The sequence below is a fragment of the Aquarana catesbeiana genome, linkage group LG03 (genome assembly GCF_042186555.1).
Source record: "Aquarana catesbeiana isolate 2022-GZ linkage group LG03, ASM4218655v1, whole genome shotgun sequence".
Taxonomy (NCBI): domain Eukaryota; kingdom Metazoa; phylum Chordata; class Amphibia; order Anura; family Ranidae; genus Aquarana; species Aquarana catesbeiana.
Genome location: NC_133326.1, coordinates 569,114,068 through 569,132,800, shown reverse-complemented (window position 1 = coordinate 569,132,800; position 18,733 = coordinate 569,114,068). Strand labels below are relative to the sequence as shown.

The following is an 18,733-nucleotide window of genomic DNA, read 5'->3' as shown; positions in this document are numbered from 1 at the left end:
CGTACACACGAGCAGACTTTCTGGCAGACTTGGTCCGGCGGTCATCACGTACGAATCCGTTGGACTTTGGTGTGATCGTGTGTGTCCAAGTCCGTCCGTTTGAAAGTCCGGCGGACCTACACTGCAAAGTCCGCCGGAAAGACTGTCGGACCTAGTCTGTCGAAAAGTCCGCTCGTGTGTATGCGGCATCATTGTGCTTCACTTTGTCAGACAGCTTCTATTTATGTGATTTTTCTTGATTCAACAGGTCTGGCAATAATCAGGCCTGGGTGTGGCAAGTGAAATTTAACTCAGCTTTCCAAAAAATTGTGGTTAATCACAGATCATTCATGATTCAGCATGGAAGAGGGCAATTACTTTTTCACATAGGGCCAGGCAGGTTTGAACAGCTTTTTTTCCCTTAGTAAATGAAATAATAATTTAAAAACTGCAGCTTGGATTTACTCGCGTTATCTTTGTGTAATAACATTTGTTTGATCTGAATCATTTAAGTGTGAGAAATATGCAAAAAAAATTTTAAAAAACAGTGTATGTATGTGTGTATATGTATGTAATATGTGTATGTGTGTGTATGTATGTATATATATATATATATATATATATATATATATATATATATATATATATATATATATATATATATATATATATATACACACACTTTGTGTGCAGAAGTACAAAATATTCATATGCATTTACCTGACAAGAAAAAATATTTAAAGATGTTATTGTTATATTCTTTCCTCTAGCAAAGAAAAAAATAGGCATAAAATTGCTATATTCTCCTAAATTGTCTATAATTTAAGCAACCAGTATATTTAAAAGCTGAAGTGTAGTTATGGCAATTTTTACATAGATACATTGGTCCAGATTGGATCAATGTAAGTATGTATGTTTCATACCTGTGGAAGCTGGAAATCACTGTTGTAGGCACCGCTACTACAGTGATTAATTACCACTAGCTATCAGGTCCTGTGCTGAGCGGCTACTCTGCTTACTCTAAGCAGGAGGTCGCATGCTCAGCATGGGCGCCATTCAGAAAACACTTTGCATTTTCTCAATTAAAGCGATAGTAAACTCCTGAAAAAAAAAAAGGAGCAAAAAAAAAAAAACCTGCAAGATAGCATAATGTGAAAGAAGCCCCCTCAGCAGCGCCCAGTCACTGCTGAGGGGGCTGACATGTTCCCTCTGCATTTCTGCCGGAGCCAGGTGATGTCACTCCCGCGCATGCGCGTGGGAGCTTTCCGTTTCCGGCAAGGAGCTCTGAGGTTCCAGGACGATATGCCGGACCTTCAGAGCGTATGCACCGCTGACCTCATCGGCTGCGTGCAGGGTGAATATCTCCTAAACTGTGCAGGTTTAGGAGATATTCATTTTACCTACAGATAAGCCTTATTATAGGCTTGCCTGTAGGTAAAAATCACCAAACGGGGTATACAACCCCTTTCATGCAAAGTGTTCTCTGATTGGACAAGGGAGAGTTTATAACATCTTAGTCCCACTTCTCCACCTTGTCTAATCAGAGAACACTTTGCATTCATTGAGAAAATGCAAAATGTTGCTTGAATGGTTCCTGTGGTGAGCATATGAAGACTTGTGTTCACAGTGCAGCAGGGCAGCCATTTGGCACGGGACCTGGTAGCTAATGGAGATCACTGTAGTAGCAGTCCCTACTACAGTGATTTCCAGCTTCTACGAGTGGATATAGCATATATGTTTCAAGCTGGACCAAGGTAAAAATTGTTCATAACCTAAGCCTCAACTTATTACCTTGGCCATTCAGGGCCAATTGACACAGTTTTTGCAGAGCGTTCCCTCACCAGTGCTCCCTTGTCTTTCTCCTTCCATAACAGATGGTAGCAATACCTGATGCTTCTGGGAATGGGGAGTATGTGAGGTCCTACAATGTGATCGTGCCTTTGTCTAAAGCCTGGTTCAGCCGGATGAATTTCGATCCATATATGGGAAGGTTGGTTGTACCGCCCTGTTGGATTTTTGCTGCTCAATTAGCACGGCTAGCTATAGTCAAAAGCACTGATCAGTGTATTCTGAAAGCGGGGAAGTCTCTCCACTGTCAGAAAACAAAAGCACAGCTAAGAGGAATACCCCATCCATATAGAACATGTGTATGGCAGAATCGAGTCATTTTTTTTTTTTTTTTTTTTTTTGTTCAACTCACTGTTCAAACAAAAAAAGGCTCCTATGTCCAGCCGAAGAGACACTAGGCCAAAGCACCATCACATACTTGGGAGAATGACGTACTGCTATCCATTTGGGCCACAGCTGTAATAGATCCTTGAGGGTGTTATATATCACATAGGCTTTGTTTTTTTTCCAGACCCCACTCTTAAGTTACTATAATTTGGGTACCAATAGAAAGGTAGATGGCATGTGCATGAGGGGAAGACAATGAGATATTTGATAGAGGAGCTCTAAACTAAGGTATTCCACATATTCTTAAACTGTGAAGGCAAACTCACTAACTCCATTGTAAAACGTTGACTATCCTGCAATATGTCAAATAACTATAATGTAAAGAAGAGTGGATATGTGCCAATATGCCCATTAACCATGCCATTAATTGTTTCTTCTTTACAGATTATTTAGCTCTGCTCAGATTAACTGCTGTTGACATTGAAGCCCCCAAACCCCATGAACTTTATGTAAAAGTCAACCAGACGGCTAGTAATTGTGTTTATTGGAAATTAAAATAACTCACGGTTTGATTTTTCTGCCACTTGCATGAGTTTGTGTCCGTGTTTTCACTTTGACATTTCTCACATAACTGCAGCCTAAATGCACTGATTTGTTTTAGAATTGGAGATCATAGACTTGCCTTTGGCAATCATTTCAAAGCTTTTTATGACCTGTGTAAAGAAAATAAATGCTATCATCAACTTGCCTTGAGCAGCAGCTCCAATTTATGTATTGAAAGTTCAGCTGCAGCCCAAGCTTTACTTTCAGTTTTAAATAAAGTGGGGTGCTGTCCGATGACTCTTCTTGGGAGATTCTTCTTGCTTTCGGTTTCCCTCTCCCACTGCTGGAAGGACAGAAGGACATTATCAGGAACACAGCAGTAAAATCCTAGCAGAGGTCCCAGCCCTTCCCCCACTGCATTCAAAAGTAAAAAGAAAAAGTTGGCTGCTGCTGAAATTTAAAAGCATGCCTGTAGTCATGCTAAAGACAATTTATATGCCCCTTTTTCCTGTACTGACTACTACTACTTATTTTTGGTCTTCATAAGCTGTCAGATGTATGGTACTTTTTGGTCCCATGTTCTTTGATTCAGAGCCTGATGAAATTCTCCAACAGAGCAGGTGCCATCCCAACCGCTGCCCCACCCATAGCACATTCCCCACATAATAGTATTTGCTGAATAACACAGGCTTTGTGTGTTGAGAGCAGGGGATTGGGACTAAGCATATGCAAATACTGACTTTTAGAAAGTCTGCACTTGCATATGCTTAAAGTGTTACTAAACCCACAACAGTAAAATCAGTCTGAATATGCAGTAAAGCATGCTTGTTATATTCACTGTGGAACCTAAGGGGTAAATCCTCTGCATTGTGTAAAAAGGCTGTTTGATCCTGTCTTCTCTGATGCTCCCCTTCTTCCACAGTCCCCAAATCATCTCCTGATAGAACAGAGGCTAGGGGACACGCTGCACACGCTCAGTTTGGTGTGTATTACTAGAGTTTTTTTTGTTTTTCTTGGGAGAGGGCATGTGACCAGCACAGAGCCAATCGGCACTGTCCAGACAGGGGGTCAGGGGTCCTGCAGCCTCATAGGACAGTCAGAGCAGAATGAAAACTCCTCCTACAAGCTTTAACCAGACACTGAAAGAAGTCACAAGACTGCTGTAACTGCTGATGAAAAAAATGTATTTAGCAGTTTAGAAAACTTTTGCATTTCCATGTTCTGTGTAATGTGGGGGACCAGATATAGTGAATGCAGGGTCTTGGGTCTAATAACACTTTCATTTTTAGCTTTAGCAGAATTGAGGCCTGTGTCAACAGGAATTTTGTTTGCATCAGAATTGTTTACCACTGTTTACAAGTCTATAGGAATGCAAAGCACCTTAAGGCCCCTTTCATACATGCTGTCTGATCAGGTCCACCTGTTTGTTTTTCAGGAGGACCTGATCGGACGCTCCATTCACCTCTATGGAGCGACGGATGTCAGCTGTGACATGTCGGCTGACATCTGCCGCTATCCGATCCAGTCCGCCAAATCCAGACAAATGGAAACCCTATTTTTCATCTGTCTATCAGATCGGATGAAATCGAATTAAAATGGACAGGCGGATCCGTTTTCATCCGATCTCCCATAGAGGACAGCGGTGCTCTGACAGGTCCGTCTCTGCACAGCAAGCGGAGTATGTCAAAACACACAAGCCCTGTGTGAAATGGGCCTAAAGCAAGTCAAATGCATGTCAGGACGACATCAAATGCACCAGTCATTAAATTCTTAGTTATCTCAAAAGCATCTCAAATGAATGTCAAACGCAAGCACCATTGGCTCATCAACAAAGACCCAAAGCCTGTCAACACAAGTCTATATAAAGAGGGGGACCTGTAAATATCCTCTGGCACCTAATAGTAGGGGGCTCTCAGTGCAGTATTTTCAGTAGGGGACTACATGTTTACTTTAAGGTGAACCTGACCTGATTTGCCATGTCTTAAAGTAACCACAGTGCTGAATTTCAGGCACCTTTTGAGCCCAGGTGGGTCAGGACAAAAGTTTGTGGTAATTTTTCCTTCTCAGCATGTCTTGGTCAAGACACTCAAAGAGGTCCTAATCGGGTTCAGCCCCTATTCACACTGGTGCGACATACGTTCCGACTTTGGGAGCACCTGCCACATGACGTGTATAAATCAATGGTTCCCTATGAAAGCCGTCTTCAGATCCAACACAAGTTGGTCTGACTTTAGAAAAGGTTCCTGCACTACTTTGGTCTGACTTTGGTCCGCTTTCAGCCCATTCAGTATCATTGAAGTTGGATCCTTGTCCTAACCATCCGACTTGTGACATACGACATGGTGATTACAGCAACAGGAAAAGGAATTTATGTCACGCTGGGATTGTTTTGGTCAAAGGACAAGTCGGACACTATCAAAGTCGGAACAAAATCTTATCCTGTTCAAGTCAGATGGAAGTAGGACCGATGTCACAGGGCAAAGTAGGATTGACAGTCCTACGACAGTTATGTTGTACCAGTGTGAACCCGGCCTAAAGCATTATTGCGTGGAAAAGGGCAGAGATAGTAAGAAGTTCTGGATGTGCAGTTTCAGTTTAGTTTATTTTCCACCCATGTGTAAAAAAATTAGTCATTCAGTTGCACCAAGACTTGCTAGGACTGCAGGATTATGTCTGAAACATCTATTTGATCTGTGTTCCAGCTCTGTCCGTCGAGCAGCGCCTGATGAAGATTGACCATACGGCCATACACCCACACTTGCTGGATATGAAGATCGGACAGGGGAAATACGAGCAAGGCTTTTTTCCTAAGCTGCAGGCTGATGTTCTCATGAACGGACCAATAAACAACAAGTAAAATATGGTTTTCTTTTCTTTTCTTTTTAGTCCACCCCCCCAGCTCTAAAGCGCACATGTAGCAAACCTGAAAATGGGTCAGCCCTCCAAAGGCTTACCCTGGGTGTTTAAATCATCCAATGAGATATCTGTGGGTTTGTCCATTCAGGGCAGAGTGATGGGTTCTCTTGGCAGGCCTAACCCCAGCCACTGTCACTCTGTTTGCCTCTGTGCCCCAAGTCTAATCACTCTGTAAGCTTCTTGTCTGTGTCAGAGCTTACACGGAGTTAATTATCTGCTCCCATTCATCATGTGACAGTGTTTGGGATGGAGGGGAATAATGGGAGGAGGATGTGTGCTTTTCCGTAAGAAAACTCTTTGCTTTTAAGAGAGCTTTAAGTGGTTGTAAATCTCAGACCTGAAATATGAACAAAGCATGTCCCTCTTTAGTGTGTACTTGTCTCAATTAGGAGCACTAAGTGTCATTTCTGTCTCTTACTTCATTCCTCTGCTATCAGCATTAACCACTTCTGACAATTTATCCTGATACCAAGAGGAAAAAAGTGACGGGAGGGACCTCCAGCCGATTGACAGCCTCAGCTCTGTTCCTGTGAGCTGTGTGAAGGGGGTGGGGTGTCTCTCCCATCCAATCAGCTCTCAGAGCACTCGTCACTGAGCTCTGCAGAGTGTAACTTCAGTTCTCCGTCCCCTTTTTTCTGAACTCTCAGACAAGCTTTATAATTCAGCACTTTGGATGTAGAGAAGACTGCAAATATACAGGTACAACTTTTTGTAGAAGGATTTGTGTGTATTACCTGAGGATAGCCCCTTCACTGGGTATATGTAAGGGTTTACAACCACTTTTAAGCAGATAAAATGAGTGATGGGAAACAGCTGCAAATTAAGTATCCATGGTTGAGGCATGTTGAAATACAAAAAAAAAAAAAGTTAATTTTCTCTTTGTAATAAAAGCGAAGCTTACCTTTTAACAATTAAGAGGACTGAATAAACCAGCTGTTAAAAAAAAAAAAAAAAACCAAAAACCAAAAAAACAGTACATGTACATAAGAAAATATTCAATCTAGATTATTGTTTTATAGCAGAATTAAGCCCATATTGTGAAATGAATAATGCTAATTAATTTCCCCCCGTTGGGTTTTTTTGGCTTGTCTCCACAGTCGCTGGGTCAGCCGGAACGCTACGGCGCAAAGGAGAAAGGACCGCCAGCGGCAGCACTCAGAGCACCTCGGCTTAGACAACGACTTGCGGGAGGTACGTCGCTGTGATGTGATTGCCAGCTTTACCTCTGGCAGCAGATGGCAAATGAGTCAGCCGCCATTTATTTTCTGGAATAATCAGTTTTGCCTCCAGCTGCACCTTAGAATAGCGGCATAAATTTTCGGAGCCGTCAGAATCCTCCTACTTCCTATTCATTTTGTAAGAGGAACCATAAAAATCCAGACGAGCAGGTTTTTAATGTGGAATACGAAGTGTAAAGAGCTGGTGTGGTTATCTTTTATGCTGTTTTTCATATCATTTTTATTTCTTATTAGAACACAGCTCTGTGGGATTTTATCGCTTGGGTTGTCTGGTATTCTGAATAAACGGTTTAATTTTAACTGTCACTTTAAATCATTGCTACATTCAGTGCTTCATTAGTGAACATTTTAGAAAAGCTATAGTGCTTTTCATTGAGGACATATATTTAGTTATTTTTATTCTAACTCTAAAGTGAATGCATTTATAACTGATCATATGATGAAAGTAAATGCAGCAAAAAATCATTAGATCATTCATAGGGGCTGCTGTATTTATTTGCCAGTCTACTAGAGGGCAAGCTTTGTCCTACTCTCTCTACAGCCTGACCTTCTTTTCTCCCTCGGTGTTTTTACTGACCAATACGGTGGCATGGTGTGTTAGAGGTAGTGTTCCTTGGGGCCCTTTCACATGGGCTCTCCGAACAGGTCAGTTTTTCAGGCGGACCTGATCGGATGCTCCATTCAGCCCTATGGAGCGGTGGAAGTCAGTGGTGACATCCGTCGATATCCGATCCTGTCTGTAAAATCCAGACGGATGAAAACCCTATTTTCCATCTGTCGAGAGAATCGGATTGGATAGGACCAGATGAAAATGGACAGACAGTCCGTTTTCATCCAATCTCCATTGGGACAACACGGCTTTGACAGGTCCATCTCCGCACAGTGAGCGGAGACGGAGCTGTCATACGCCTGATCAGCGGATCGATTCCTGCTGAGCAAAGCAGAGTCCGGACATGGACAAGCCCGTGTGAAAGGACCCTAAGCTGGAAATTTTTAAGGAAAGGTCAAGATCTGCATATAACTTGCTGTACTTTGTGGAAAATGTGTGCAAACCACAAGATTGATTGATTGGACAGCATTACATATTCTTTAGGAAGTAAAAGAGTAAACCCATATAATCTATGTATTTCAACTTTTTAGCAAGTCTTTCACCTTTTTAAAATGATTCTAAAGGTTGGAATAAAAAAAAAAAAAAAATGCCAACAAACATGTTATACTTTTGCACGGAGCAGCCCCGTCTTCTTTTTGGGTAGTCTGCCATTGGTCCTGCCTCCTCCCCCCTGTCAAGTACCTCCAATAACACTTGAGCAGGCTCACTCCTGAGCTGTGCTCCTGTAAATGGACATTGTCCTTTCACACAGATACACACACAGCTATCCCCTTCCCCCGCTATCCCCCACCCCCGCTATCTCCTTCCACTGGCTGTGATTGACGGCAGCGGGAGCCAATGGCTCCTGCTACTGTCACGGAGGAGAGAGACCTGGGAGAGCCGCTGCTCCCATGCACATTCCTGGATCGAGGTGGGGCTCAGGTAAGTATAAGGGGGGCTGGGGGAAGGAGCTGCACCCAGAAGGTTTTTTTACATAATGCATAGAATGCATTACGGTAACAAAACCTTCTGCCTTTAGAATCGCTTTCGGCTGGGTTCACACATGTCCGGTTTCGGTTTGCAGTCCAGAGTCCAGTGCGTTTCTGTTCACCAGTTCAGGTGCAAATTTTTGCCTGCATTCGCACCTGAACAGAACCCAAAAACACACTGGACCCTTTTCAAAACCGCACCGCGGCCGCCCTGGACATGTGTAAACCGGCTCCATTGAAAGTCAGTCACATTCACATGTTATATGAATTGGATGCAGTTAAAAACACATCCAATTCGCACCCAGTCTCAACCAGACTCTGCAAGAATAGATCAAAATCTCTTCTGGAAATCTCATCACCTACAGGGATGTTTTGACCTGTTGGGAAATTTCTTCATGGCTGATTTCCCACTGAAGCCCTAAGCCAAGGGCAAACGAAATGGGGGGAGGTTTGCAACCCTAAATGACATGCTGTGCATTGATCCCCTCATTTCTGCAAAACCAAAAAGGTGTTTTTATTTTCTGAGCATAACTTAAAGCTGAACTCTAGGATAAGCAAATACTATCCAAGTAACAAGAGACGTGCATTCTTGAATCTTGGTGTGCTTTGTGTATTTTTTTTAGAGCTGTGCAGTAATCCAGTATGAAAACCTTTCCCTGTGCAGAAGCTGTATTAAAGACCGGTCACTGCTGCTGTCTCCTTGTACGGGGTGACTGGTCTTGTCTCCGCCCCTTCCTGTAGTTTTGTGCAGGCAGCCTCTAGTGGGTGGAGTCTGCTGAGTTCCTCTAGCGGTTCTGCTCAGGCTATGGGTACAACACAGTGATGTCATCACTATTTTACAAGGTAATAACTGAATGTGCAAAGGCATTTGGTTTACAAAAAGTGGATGGATATCCTTTTGTGGCAGTTGATGAATATATTTAAATGAGTGTTTGTGCCCAGACTTCAGCTTGAAAGCCCAACCAAACCTTTGGTAAATTATGGATTGTGCAGGGAAGGGATAAAGCCTCTGGCGGGTTTTTATTGCTTTCTGTGTCTCTTTAGCACAGAATGTCCCCCACTTCTGCCAGGACAGGTAGTAATAGAACATTTCTTCAGTGGGGTCACAGAAAAAAAAAAATTGTAGTAGAGCGAGGAAGGGTTAGATCTTCTGATAAGGGTTTATTTATTTTGTTCCTTTTGTCCTAGTGCACCAACAACCCCCCCAATAATAATAATTTTATCTTGGTGTCACAGGGGCTGGATGTGAGGAAAACTCTCCCCAGTGGGAGGTCATGTCAAGCAGAAATAAAAAAACTATAGAAATGTTAACACTCTACCACTCTTTCAAAAAATAAATTTTCTGTGGTTCCATATGTGCACCTGGAAAATGTGGAATAAAGGAATGATTTGCATGGTTTAGAAATGAGGAATGATCCTCTTATGTTTGGGATATGTGATGGAATAAGACACCTTTACTTTACTATGCATTCATTCAGTTGATGGGCTTTTTGATTTCTCTTTGTCACTTCTCACCATAACTTTTACTGTCTCTGTACAAAGTTTTCTGAAATACAGCGCAGTAAACCTCAGGGTATTTTTTTTAAGTTCTCACTTTTGTTTAGTAATGCAATCACAGAAAGCAAAAAAATAAAAATAATTTTAGACTATTTTCATGTTTATGTATGGACTGAAAGATGATCTTATGAGAACGTCCATAATTGCATTAGCAGCAGAAGATGGAGACTGTAATGTCAGGGTCATTTTGCATCAAGATAGCTTCATAATGAGGTAGGATTTCGTAAATTGATTTTTTTTTTTTTCAGGCTCCTAATCTCCATATCCCTCTTTGCAGTCAACTCGTCTCGGGTTTCCATGTTAAATGTATTAATTCAAGCCCTCTGTCTCTATAGCTTATGTTGTAATGTGCGCAGTTGTGGGACATTAGTGCGGCCAGCCATCTGCCCCACGTCTGGCGAGGAGGAGAGGGGGAATCCTCTTTGTTTAGTAGGAGGTTAAGGTCACTTTTGTATCTGTGAGCTTTAGCCACAGTCTGGTGTCTGCAGCTGCAACCTGAACTGAAAATCAATGATTAATTGTCTTGCCTTTGTCCAAGCCTATAAAGCCTTTCGCTGGCGAGATCCAAAATGCTAGCTGCACAAAATATCATTTAGTCAAAACCGCAATATTCAATGCCAACTTTAAAACTACAGCGCTGCTCCTGCTCACCTATATAAATTCATGTTGCACTTATAAACACAAAAGAAAAATTAATAAATTCAAAGTATATAAAGTGCTCTTGTGCATAAATACCTGTGCTCTTATGACTATATTGTCAAAAGTATTGGGACACCTGCCACACACATGAACTTAAAGGAGAAGTTTAGGCTGGGCTTCTCTGGGTCACAGGAGTGCAATTTGTTTTGTACTCCTGTGACCCGTTTTCAGCGGACAGCGGTCTGAAGTCCGCTCTCTGCTGACGTCACTGCCATCAGTTGAGGCACCGCATCATCCCGACTTCCAAGTCTGGATCCGCCAGCTGCCTTGACTGATGGCAGTCTCAGCGAGCGGCTGAGATGGCCACCCCCCGCCCCTCCACAGCTCAGCGCTCCAATGAGCATGGGGAAGCAGAGAGGAGAGACTCTGACAGTCAGTAGCTCTCCGCTCGGTGATCTGTGAAAACCGAGCCATCGGTGATGTTCAATGGCTCGGTTCTCTGCAGAGACGGTGGGGGACAGATGCAGTGTTAGTCTGATCCTGCACCCACATAGGTAAGTATGAATAAAAAAAAAACCCATACTTCTCTTTTAACGGCATCTTACTCTTACTCCATAGGGTTCAATATTAAGTTGGCCCACCTTTTGCAGCTATAACATCTTCAACTCTTCTGGGAAGGCTGTCCATAAGGTTTTGGAGTGTGTCTATGGGAAGGTTTGACCATTATTCCAGAAGCACATTTGTGAGGTCAGGAACTGATGTTGGACGAGAAGGCCTGGCTCCCAGTCTCCGCTCTAATTCATCCCAAGGGTGTTCTATCAGGTTGAGGTCAGGACTCTGTGCAGGCCAGTCAAGTTCCTCCACCCCAAACTCGCTCATCCATGTCTTTATGGACCTTGCTTTGTACATTGGCTCGCAGTCATGTTGGAACAGGAAGGGGCCATCCCCAAACTTTTGCCACAAAGTTGGGAGCATGAAATTGTCTAAAATGTCTTGGTATGCTGACGCCTTAAGAGTTCCCTTCACTGACTGGAACTAAGGGGCCAAGTTTAACCCCTGAAAAACAACCCCACACAATAATCCCCCCCCCAAATGATTTGAAGGGGTGGCCCAATACTTTTGGCAATATAGTTTGGATGAGTGAGTTTGGGGTGGAGGAACTTGACTGACCTGCACAGAATCCTGACCTCAATGCAATAGAACACCTTTGGGATAAATTAGAGCAGAGATTGCTAGCCAGGCTTTCTTGTCCACATCAGTGCCTGACCTCACAAATGCACTTCTGGAAGAATGGTCAAACATTCCCATAGACACACTCCTAAACCTTGTGGACAGCCTTCCCAGAAGAGTTGAAGCTGTTATAGCTGCAAAGGGTGGGACAACTCAATATTGAACCTGACAGACTAAGACTGGGATGCCATTAAAGTTCATGTACAGGGAGGCGTACCAATACGTTTGACATTATAGTGTATCTTCTCTTTCAAATACATATAAACATAATTTTCATAATTATACATTAAACCATAAAAGATGTGACAAATCTTAAGTGCACCAGTGCCAATCACAGTTCTTAATGTCTGCAAATATATAAGATGCTAAAGTATATAAAGTGCTTGGTGCAGTTCCAAAGTATGAGTGAATATTTCTTGTTCCACAGTGACAGTGACGTGCCCCCCTCCTGTGTTCCCCCACTCACCGACTGTAGTTGACTCACTGAATTAAATAAGCATATAGGTATTCAGAAGAATGGCTTCTTCCTTTCTCCAACGTAATAACTGAGCTCAATACCATAAGTTAGTATCATAGAAACCCCCATAGTGTAATATTTAGCTTTATTTAAAAAAATGTAAAAGCAATTACACTTACATTCGTCACTATGATAAAAGCATGTCTGCACATCAAATCGCCACCTTGGTGTGTGTTCCAGCTGCAGAACGCTTCGGAAGACGCCCAGTGGGAGGGGCGGAACGCATCAAGCGGGGCCGGTCGGTGACCAGCATTCTACAGGTGGAACGCACGCCGACGCCGTGTTTTGATGCGCACGCATGCCTTTATCATATTTTAATCTCACAAACTTTGTAGATGCAGGGATCGCCCACACTGTGCTATTGTATTCAGACAGTGAGGACTCCACCAATCGCCCCCGCCCTCCCCCCAACGTCAGAATTCACAGATCAGCGCTGCAGCCATTGGCTGCATGCGATGATGAAATTCTGTTTTTCCAGCATGACTATTCGACAGAAGTCGGTCTAATGACTGGTTGAACAGACAGGGGTACCTATGAACTGAACCGGCCGACTTTTGATACATGTGTAACCGGCTTAAGAGTTCATTGATGGGGTTTAATATGATATTCTAGTTCTTTACATGTACCATTGCTGCGCTCTGTTAAGAGAGCACAAAAAAGGTCCAGCAGAGTTCATACTGTTTCAGGAGGCAGACTTGAAAGTTCTAGCTATACATTTTCTCCAGTTTCTGCAGAATTCAGTAAGACGACTTACAAGATTTAAACCAACTTGTTTAAGGAATTGTATCAATTTGTATGATGTCACAGCACGGCACTAATTGCATGTAATGATAAACATATACAGGGGGCTTTGTCATTCCCAGCATATTGCAGTCTGACTAGTGTCTGCTGGACAGCTTGTCTTCAGCTGGGTGACTTTTTCCTGATGTGCGATGAGGGAATTACTTGCTTTGATTGCTGTTGTCATTTGCATGTTAATGAGCTAGTTTATCCAGCAACCAACATGCTTCATTCACTTGTGTTCTGAGTGTTTTCAATTCTGTTTGCGTGTTTGATATTAGCATGATAATGAAAGTCTGGGCTTCTCTGTAAAGCTGTTACAAACATCCAGCTAAGGCATACATGATTCATTTTTTTTTTTTTTTCATTCAATCAGCGGGTTGATTGAAAAAAGAAAAATGACTTGGTTCCCCCATCCATACACTTGATGTGGATGGGAGAATCACCCCCCGCTGAGCTATTCTATTCTGACAGCACAGCGACTCCCCTGTTGTCACAATTTAGTAATCAGCACTGCTGGCTATAGTCGGCAGCGCTGACCATGGGAACATTTTCCAACAGGCTGGTTGTACAGAAGTTGATTTTCTGTACAACCATCCTGCCCCATACATGGACTGACATTCATCCCGGCCCTGCTGAACCGTCCGAATTTCAATGCATGTATGGCCAGCTTTATAATATAATGAAAATATGTAAAATGTTACTTTATTTGTCAAAGCAGCATGTTGTGCTGGTGATTCATCACATGGGGCTTTAGGTCCTGGTAGCCACATGTCCCTAAGCCCTGGTTCACATTGAATGCTACTTTGAAATCGTGCTACTTCGGCATCCCCGTTCACCGTTTCCGGTCCAATTTCAGCCTGAATTCAGACCTGAAATGAACCAAAAGACTCACAGGGCTCCTGTGCAAATTCGCACCGGAGCCGCATCGGAGATATGTGAACCGGCTCCATAGAGTGCCGGTCACAATCTCCTACTATTGCGATTTGGATGCGAGGATCCCGCTTTTAATTCGCAATAGTGTGAATCCAGCCTTGCACTAGTGTGATGTGGGAACCAGTGCGATTCCAGCGCCGGTTCCCGCATCACTCTCTCCCGCAGGCAGTTCACACTCCCCTCTGCGAATCGCTGGGGGTGTCAATGACACCCCCAGAAGTGTTCAGATTGCAGTGCGAACTGTGGATTCATACAGGAATCAAATCGCATGGGTGAGAACACTCCAGTGCGGGGAAAAAGAAGTCCCTGCACCTTTTTCTGTGCAAATCCAATGCGAGTTCAGCCATACAACTGTATGGCTGAACTCACAATGCTCAGACATCGCATGTGATCAGCACCTGCCTGGGATCGCACTAGTCTGAACCTAGGCTCAATCTACATGTGAAATTGATGGTCATTCGCACCTGATTTGTATAATTGGTTAATCGTACACCTGACCCTAATCCTACAAAATCCCTGACTGTGTACAAGTGTAAACCCCCATACACACTATACAACTTTTGTTTTCAGATTTCCTTCAGATTTACCAAAACCATGTAGTGCAAGGGCCTGCCTGATTGCATACAAATTGAAACGCCTAAAGTTTGACCTCATATTATATGGTTTTGGTAAATCTGAAGGAAAAAAATCTACAGAAAATTGGATAGTGTGTATCCAGCGTAGGAATTGATGATGGTTTGAAGCCAAAGGGTAGTCACACGGAGTATTGATTTGATTTAGATTTTTCTTCTGTTCACTAGCTGCATTTTATGAAGTGATAAAAATAATTAAAATCTAGTAGTATATAATTTTTGAAAGCATTCTTGCTTTACAGCTTTTCTTCACACCTGCATAAAAATTTTGCACAATGTTGTACATTTTTATTTTGCATTGACCTATGCTTTAACCTAAGATTCAAAATCAACAGTGAACCCAAGCCCCAAAACTTACCTAAACTTCTAAAGCCTTGTACACTCGGTCAGATTATTGGACGAATTTTCGTCAGTTTTTTGTTTGATGCTAGTCTCAAATCGAAAGTGAAGAGGGTACTAACTATCAGAAAATTTTCAGACGACAGAATTCCACGTCAGAAGTGACGTAATGTGTTGAATTGTTTTGTACGTGTTCTTTCATGTCTGAGCATGCCTAGTCTTGCTCTTCAGATTTTTTTTCTTTGTCAGAAAATCGTACTAATGAAAAGAATTTCGGACGTTGTCACATCAGACAAAAATTTTCAAGCCTGCACATCCAGTTTTTGTCTGCTGAAAATTCGTAATCGGCTGTCCAAACGCAGCGTACTAACGATCAGAAAATCGGCAGATCGTTCATCGGACGAAAATTATCTTCAGATTTTCTGACCGTGTGTACAGGCCTTTACACTAAACTAGTCCCTGCAAACCCATACTTATCTTTTCAGGCAGTAAAAAAAAAAAAATCAAAATGCTCCCCTCCTGTGTTTAATATCTGTCAGATACAGAGGCAGCTGACTGTTTCTCGTAAAACTCAGGCTTAGTCCCGGCCTCTTCAGTCTTCCTAGTAATCCTATTGGTCCTTCCAGGTGATGGATGGATTCACTGACCATTAGGGGGGCACAGGAGGGAGTGGAGACATGCTGCTCCTTGGTTTTACAGGAAATTAATTTCCATATCACTACAGTTGTCCATATCTCTGGAGCTAATGATCATTAACGATGAGGTCTTCAATACTAAACATCTGTTTGTGTACTTTTATACCATGCACCTTGAATTACCCAAGTTTTGCTGTTAATGTGATTTCTCTCTAATGTCCAGCTAGCCTTTGCAGTTCCATCCAACCCCAAACCCTCCACTAGAGGCAAAATTGCTCGACTTGTGTTCTTTAACTCTGCACCAAACGTATTGCTTCAGTGTTGGTTGTGTTACAGTTCATGTTAAAAAAATAAACATAAAAAGCACGCTCATTGAGGTACTTTGCAAGTTTACTTATGTTTTTAGCCTGACCGGAGGTCCCTTTTAATGGCCCTTTTAACCCATTATAGGTATCAGTTACTGCAGCACAGACTATAGGACATGCTGATCATCACAGCGGCCACGCCATGTTGGATGGGGCAGTCACAGGTTGCCAGCTGGGTGATGAGTATATCCTCTAGTCCCGGACAAGCTGTATCCTGGCCTAGGCTGACAAGGCCCAGGCCTAGGGCAGCACTATGCAGGGGGGCAGCAGGGAAAGAGTCCCCACCGGCTTGCGCTGTTAGTGTAGCACCAGTCTTATGGGGCGGACTGGGCTGAGAGGGAAATTAGTCTAGCGCCCCAATAAAGCAGCCGCACTGCTTTCGCTATGCGGGCGGCCGGCAATCCGCAACGGTGGGGTGGGGGGGGGCGCCGCTTCTAATTTTGACTGTCCTATCATCCTGGACCACAAACCTTCCTCACTGTGCTATATGTTTTCTGCTGCACCATTGGCATGGTTATATCTTTAGTCCTCTCCATAAAATTATCAGAAATTTGTGCATAGTGCATTACTATGGGCAACACTTTTTTTTCATTTTGGAAAGAGTAAGAGAGGGTTATAGCCCCTGTCAGTTTATTTTTTACCATCCCTGTCCCATTGCAGAGATTTCCTTTCACTTCCTGCCCCATAGCCAAACAGGAAGTGAGAGGAAATCTATGCAAATTAAGGGAATCCATTGCCCTCCCTCCCCCCCAGGCCCTCAGAACTAGTGTCCCCACTCGAAAATTTCAGGGCGAGTCTTAAACAGCAAGGGGAGTGGCCTTGGCAGGAAGGGGTGGGTCATATTTAAATTAGGGGGTGCACGAGTTTAGTCAGGCCTAGGGCAGCACAAAACCTGAATACACTACTGGTCCCGGAGTCACTCCCTCCCTCTTCGGTCACTTCAGGTCAAATGTTTCCTCCAACAGAGCACACCATGAATAGTGCCTATTGTTTGCTGGGTGTAGTGGACAAACCTCATGCTTGAAATTGTTCTCCAAAGGAATTTGCCAAATTCCAGTGCCCACAATCTGTCATCTCTGTGAATCGAGCTTCATGCTGCCACCCTGTTCTGTCTGTTTGCTTCTCGTGATTAACTGCCACTTCATTCCATTTTGTTTGTGTTCTTGTGTATGTAAATCTAGCATCTATTATTTGGATGTTCGGTAACCTGCCTCACTGCATGCAGTTTTCTAATGATTTTTTTTTTTGATCTGTTGCAAAGTTTTTTCCTTGAGATCCTGCTGGTAACAAAATTTCTTATTGCATACCGGTGCAACTTGTCATGCGATTTGACAGTTTCAACTCGCATGACAAGTCGCACCCGATTGTCTGCAATTAAACCATTCAAATCGGTGCAACTCTGACTTTGCGGTGCTGCCCTGATTTGAAAAAAAGGTTCCTGCACTTTTTTTTTTTAACGATTTTAGGTGCGACTTACATAGACATCCTGTGCATGATGTCAGCCGAATGGCACCTGAAATCGCACCAGCTTGCCACTTTGAAATCATTTTACTTCAAGTGAAGTAGCACGATTTCAAAGCAGCATCAATGTGAACCTGGGCTAGCTTGCCATGCAAACTTATTATACTATTGGAATATTGGAACAAGGTGAGAGGCTGCAGCAAGGGCTCATTTATGTCAGACATTTGTGAACCCAGACTCCAAGATTTACAGGATTATGTTATCTTTGGGCCGATCTCTCAGTCCAAGAAGTAGATAGTGACCCTGGGTGATGCCTGAACAAAGATGGCTCCATCCTTTTGGAGAAAAAAGCTGATCAAGGCATTGTCAAGGACAGTACTGTAAACTCTGAAAAGTAACGCATATCTAGAAGTGTTGCAGTGGAGTTTGCCTGCTCAGCGGGGAATCTGTCCACTGAATCTGTCCACTGATTCCCGCTGAGCAGGCAGATGACAGGTCTGTGTTCACTCCACTTCTGCAGAACGGACACAGCCTGCTCTCCTCTGGTGGTTGGATGTAAACAGACCGCCTGTCCATTTACACCTGACTGCCATCCGATCCACCAGACTGATGGGGAATAGATCCCCATCCATCTGTTTTGATCAGATGTCGGCCGGTGTCAACAGACACATGTCCGTTGACACCCGGCGCTCCATAGAGGAGACTCCCTTTCCTGACCTGCTGAGCTTCATGCTCGGATAAGGGTCTGGTATGGATTTGGGGAGGGACCCACGCCATTTATTTATTTTATTTCTGCCTGGGGCTTCCCTCCAAAACCTATACCAGACCCGAAGGGCCTGGTATGGAAACTTTTTCCCTGATTTTTTTTTTTTTTTTACCGGCAATCTCTTTTTTACATTCAGCTGTCAGCAGGGAACCCCACTGACAGCTGATAACTCATCGGTTGTTAAGGACGTGGCAGCTAGCTTCCCGGCCCGCTCCTTAGTAACCAGCTACAGTGTTTTTAAAGGAGAAAAAAACAAGGGTTTAAAAACGCTCTGCAAAACGAGCCAGAAAAACGCATCAAGTGCAGTCCACATAGATGTGAACCTAGATTTAAAGCAGACACCTTTGGGCAGCAGCATTGTCTGTCTCGGGTGAGGGTAGTCTTAACATCGCTATAGATGGATCGAGATTTGGCGTGTTTGGCAGGTTTGATGGAAAAGATTAATTT

General features: G+C 43.3%; 1 protein-coding gene and 1 long non-coding RNA gene across 5 annotated transcripts in view; one reads left to right on the top strand and one right to left on the bottom strand.

Moving 5' to 3' along the window:
* DENND5B (DENN domain containing 5B) overlaps positions 1-18,733 on the top strand; it is a 176,176-nt gene that overhangs the window by 95,905 nt on the left and 61,538 nt on the right. For all 3 annotated transcript variants that reach the window (XM_073621860.1, XM_073621858.1, XM_073621861.1), the window contains 2 exons: positions 5,400-5,550; positions 6,711-6,804. In XM_073621860.1, the coding sequence (XP_073477961.1) occupies positions 5,400-5,550; positions 6,711-6,804 (245 nt within the window). The remainder of the gene's footprint in view (positions 1-5,399; positions 5,551-6,710; positions 6,805-18,733) is intronic.
* The window catches only part of LOC141132903 (uncharacterized), a 98,334-nt gene that overhangs the window by 37,271 nt on the left and 42,330 nt on the right, over positions 1-18,733 (bottom strand). The window contains exon 3 of one of the 2 annotated variants that reach the window (XR_012242980.1): positions 2,643-3,040. The exons of the other annotated variant lie outside the window; for it this stretch is intronic. This is a non-coding gene — a long non-coding RNA (uncharacterized lncRNA). Of the gene's footprint in view, positions 1-2,642; positions 3,041-18,733 lie in introns of those variants that run through there. 2 annotated transcript variants of the gene reach the window in all.